Here is a 5,011-nt window from a genome sequence, read left to right as displayed (position 1 = left end):
AAGGCGAGTGGTTTCAACAGTGGGTTGGTATCCATGTGTTTGGTTTGTTGACTCTGTTCCAAAGTATTCTTTCATGCTCTGGCTTGCTGCGCGACACCGGCTTACTACCGGAGAACGCATGCTATCCTGGAACCGCGGTTTGAATCCCTCGTGTGTGTTCTGTCAGGCGCCAGTCGAGACCCTTGGTCATCTTTTCTTTGCTTGCCCTTATTCGGTTCGAGTATGGGAAAACCTCACCCGCCAACTCTTTCGCCACTGCTACTCAACCTGTTTCACTCAGATTCTGTCTCTCCTTTCGAGTGCCACGATCATAGGTACAACGTGTTTCCTTCTACGCCTTATCTTCCAAGCTGCTGTTCACTCGATTTGGTTGGAGCGTAACCGGCGACGTCATGGGGATAAATCTACTACCTCTGCGCAATTAACCAAGTTCTTGGATAGACTGGTCCGTAACAAGCTCCTTTCGCTGCAGCAACACACGACCAAGTATGCTGATGGCCTGCAACTATGGCTTGCAACTCGACATTGACTCATTCTCCTCTTTTACTTTATTCCAATTTTTAAAAAACTTGTAGGCAATTTGCACAATTCTTTTAATTCAAGGACACATTTATTGTAAAAAGAAACTTTTTTTTGTTTTGAATATATTTTCACATTCATTCAAAAAAAAAAAAAAAAAAATACTATCAAATTTTGAGTAGCTGTTGTGGTTGAAAGTTGAAACAATTTTTTTTTTGAGTATAAATGTGACAGGTGCAAAGAATTTTTTTAAAATGGTGCTATTGCTAACATAATGGCCACTGCAAAGAAGTTTGAATATGTGTTTGTGTAGATGAGGTTGCACAGCCATAGGAAACAAATATCATTACTGTTAATACAATCAAAACTGGTGACAAATTCAGGACGTCTGACCATTTATTAGAGGATTTGATTTACATATAGAAAGATTATAAGAGATGACAAATTCTTCTATGAACACGATTTTTAGCATTGTTCTTATAATTTTTAGTATCATTTGAGTGAGGCTGGAACTCTAAGATATCCTTGGTGGCTTATTTAGAACATGGCAATTGGTACCCAAGATATTAAAGTAGATGTCTTAGTTTCTTATCATCCCTACAGACCACCTTAACTTTACGTTAGAGAACATTTTCCATAGAAGTCCATTTAGAGTATAGTGGTCGTTTAGTCTCTAGAACCCAAAAAACTTAGTTAAACATAATTTAGGACTTAGCTTAGCTAACCCTTTTTCAAAAAAAAAAAAAAAGCTTAGTTAAACATAATTTAGGCTCCTACCGGCCACCATTTACTATCATTTATAAAGGCTTAATTTATGGTAAAATATAGATCAAACTCTAGTGTTAAAAATATCTCTTTCTAGTACTATTGCATCATAACTCATGCATTTGTGGTCACATAAGACTATAATGTGAAGTACTAAAATATGTGGTCTAACTAAGTTCAAATACTTTTCTCAAAAAGAACCAAGAACTTTGTTTCCAAGTGCTTGTGCGGCCATACATACAACAATGACTGAAAATCTATAGTGCTAGGTGTATATGGCCACCTCAAACGCTTCTACCAATATAACTGGGTGACACAACCGGCGATTGATATATGTTGGATCCATTCAAACCGAAAAATAATTACAAGAATAATCCTTATACAAGAGCCGTACTAGTCGTTAGAGAAGCGAAAGAGACGGTAGATTGAAGCACAAGGAAGAAACATATTTAAAAGGTATGAAGATAATGTGAATACACATTTTTATTTTTTTCCTGATAACAAATGTGAATACACACATTTGGAGAAATGTTGACACATTTTTACTATTTTAGCATTAAAAAGTGGCTCGTTTGGAATATTTTTAGGAACTTATATGGGGGCTGAATTGCAATCATTTACAAAATTCGACTTCAGGTTCCCTTTTCATTTTCTTGAAATTATTCCCAACGCAGCATTGATTCTCTACTCCTGATTTGATTTGTGCTTCCATTGCTGAAAGCAGCTTCACACCAAAGAACAAATACTCTTACCTTTTTTGAGTCTCTTTCTTTTCTGCTTATATCCATTTTAATGTTCGAGTCGAACATTTAACAGTAGATATGGTTGAACGGTAGCAATAAATTTATAATTTGTAACATTTCTTATTGTCTAATCTCTAAAATAATTAATAAGAATGCCATAAACATTAAAATCAGTGATTGTATTGTAAGTTACGCTTATCTTATGTAAGTATGACGTGATACTGAGAAATGTGTTTTGACTGTTTGGTAAGTCTGTTGTTACAGTTTGCTCTATTTTTTCTTTTTTTTCTTTGGTAAGAAGTATTCTCTCTCTCTCTAATGGCTCAAAGCTTGGTTTGTTTCGTCCTCAAACCAGGAACATCCTCTGCTTTAATCCGGTCTTCTTCATTCTTTAACACAACAACATTAGATTTTTCAGATAGCCTGGATCGCGCTGTTGCCTTTACTCAAATCCGCACCATTCACCGAGCCATTTGAGTGAAATGCCGATGGCCTTGAGGGCTCTAGTTTCAACGATAGCGGGGAAGCAGAAGGAGAAGTTTCAGTCCCATGTTTTGTTCCCATTCCTATGCTAAGCTGAGACATACCAACCAGCTCGTCCATGTTCACACGTTCTTTAGCAAATCCAGGTTTTGGTTTTAGGACCTGATGATGCTGAGAAGAAGTCTCAGCTTCGAAACCATGTTCTGTTCCCTGAAGTGATGTGGAAGTCGCAGGGAGCCAAATCGTGTAAGTGACTGGAAAACAAGGAGGATAGAAACCTCCCGGGACTAGCATTGGTGAAACCCCGTTCGATGGTTCTATAGCTTCTTCAGGTTTTTCCTGTGGTAGCGCCTTGGCTATGACCGCTTCAGGTTCCGTGGTATTATTGAGTGAGAGCTCTAGTGAAGGAAGGTAACTTTTGTTCTCAAGCTCCTCGCTTGGAGAAGAACGGTTTACGGTTTGGTCTTCTTGTATTGGCGATGAATCCGTTACCTAAAAGGCAGCAAAACAGAGGAGACACACACTCAATATACAAGTTTCCCAAATATTAGAAATAACAGAAAATCCATAAAGTGATAATGATGCAAACCATTTCATCAGTAACCATGTCAAAGAGGCTAGACCGTCTTTTCCTGCGGCTGGAACTCGTATGGCGAATGAAATACTTTTGAGCATGACTAGCCACTTGTGTAGGAGTTCTTGAAGTTACATAGTTTCTTGAAATACCACGCCAATCTCCTTTCCCAAGTTTCTGAAGTCCGACTAAGAATAGCCTGTGTTCTTCCTCAGTCCAAGGAATACCTATAGTAACCCCAATATAACATGTCACATTTCATAACCAACCACATAATGACCATAGACTTAAAAGTCCAAGACCAACAAAAGAAACTAAATTAATCCAACAATTCCACTAACCGGTTACACCTAAAACCATTTTCAATTCTTGCAATAACCATTGACCACTACCAATTCCTTAAAGCATAAACCTTTAGAGCAATTTCAATTACAAAAGTTCAAAACTTTGCAATCAGAGACTCTCACATTAACAACAATGGATTTCTTACAAAAATAGAAAAGATTTAAAAAACGTAAAGTCGTGTCCTTTTTTACCTCGCTTCCTCTCTCCACGACGGTGACTAGAACCAGAACCATGAGCAGGATCATCAGATAAGTACCCTTCATTATGATGCAAACCAGAGTATCGGGCATGATCGGATAACGGCGAGTCGTTATGATTAGACGTCGCTAAAGGAGACGACGGAGATAAACGGTGGTGCGTAGTCGCAGCCGCCGCAGCAACAGCCAATGCAGAGAGATTACCCATACTCGCACTCTTCTTAATAATCGAACCATCCGTTAACCTCACACCGAACAGCTTCACCGCCGAGGAGGAACAAGACCCTCCTCCTCCTCCTCCACCACCGCACGTACCACGCGTTGGACACGTGCGTGAGTTGTGTCCATTGTTGCTACAATGCGAACACCGACGAGTCATTCGCACAAAAACACACAAACAAACAAGAAAAGAGAGAACCTTTTTGGTAATAAATGCTTCTTCTTGAAAACAAGTTTGTTTCTTTTTTTTGTGTGAAGTATAACACGAATTGAATTCAATGAAGATTTTTTTATTTTTTTTTTATTTTTTAGATAAGAGATAATTTGTAACCATGGGAAAAGACTTGGTTTTGATTTCTTATGGAAAAAAAAGAAGTCAAGGGTATTTTCGGTAATTTGTGTTTCAAAAGATGAGAGGATTGTGCTGGATCGTACGTTGAATTCGCGTTTTTTATTACTATTATAAGCTTTTATTTATCCTTTTATCTTACCTGGAATTTTTGTATTTTTTTTTTTGTATTAAGATGACAAACAACAGATTTATTTTTTTTATATATAGAGGATAATTTTTAAAAATAGAAACAATGGTACCGACAAATTCAGTTCTTGTAACCAAGATAATGAAAATAATATAATTTAAAGATGGATAATATTATTTAAAACCTAAATCTGTCCCGATACTCACCAATAAAGTAATGTTTTTGACTTCAATCCACTTGTTACGCGATCTATCTATTTTATATAAGAAAGAAGAAGCACGTGGTCTTACAAGATAAAACGTTTTGAATATATGAAGATGAGACAAGTGGTTTATATTTAAAGAGATTTTGATATTAGTATCACAAAGCGTAATTCACACATATTATTATGTGATAGTTTCTTTAATTAGGTACGAAAATGTGATTGAGATTTGAACAAAAAAAGGCTTTCATAACTTATCCTTGTCATAATTAACTCTTTTTCTCGTTCACAAATCTTAAAAGAAGTATACATCCACAAGGTTAAAACAAACGCATTTGACTTTCATTTATGTTTGAATTTTTATGCCCAAGCCAGACGTGAAAGCAAAAAAGATTTAAAAGAAACACACTTACACAAACCTAAACAAGCTCATCGTTGTTATGATTAATGTTTTTAACTGTTCGGATATACATGAAGTTTTGAGT

The 5,011-nt window shown here is 36.6% G+C and overlaps 1 protein-coding gene across 1 annotated transcript; it reads right to left on the bottom strand.

Annotated features, from left to right (window-relative positions):
* Window positions 2,188-4,177, bottom strand: LOC104765474. Its single transcript, XM_010489189.2, has 3 exons — window positions 3,621-4,177; window positions 3,100-3,311; window positions 2,188-3,002 (listed from the first exon to the last, which is right to left on the bottom strand). The coding sequence occupies exons 1-3, from the start codon at window positions 4,003-4,005 to the stop codon at window positions 2,442-2,444; spliced, it is 1,158 nt and encodes a 385-aa protein (XP_010487491.1). The 5' UTR covers window positions 4,006-4,177; the 3' UTR covers window positions 2,188-2,441.

This window comes from Camelina sativa, chromosome 19 (genome assembly GCF_000633955.1).
Source record: "Camelina sativa cultivar DH55 chromosome 19, Cs, whole genome shotgun sequence".
Classification (NCBI taxonomy): Eukaryota; Viridiplantae; Streptophyta; class Magnoliopsida; order Brassicales; family Brassicaceae; genus Camelina; species Camelina sativa.
Note: the sequence above shows the minus strand (reverse complement) of the source record. Positions and strands in the feature narration are given on the sequence as shown.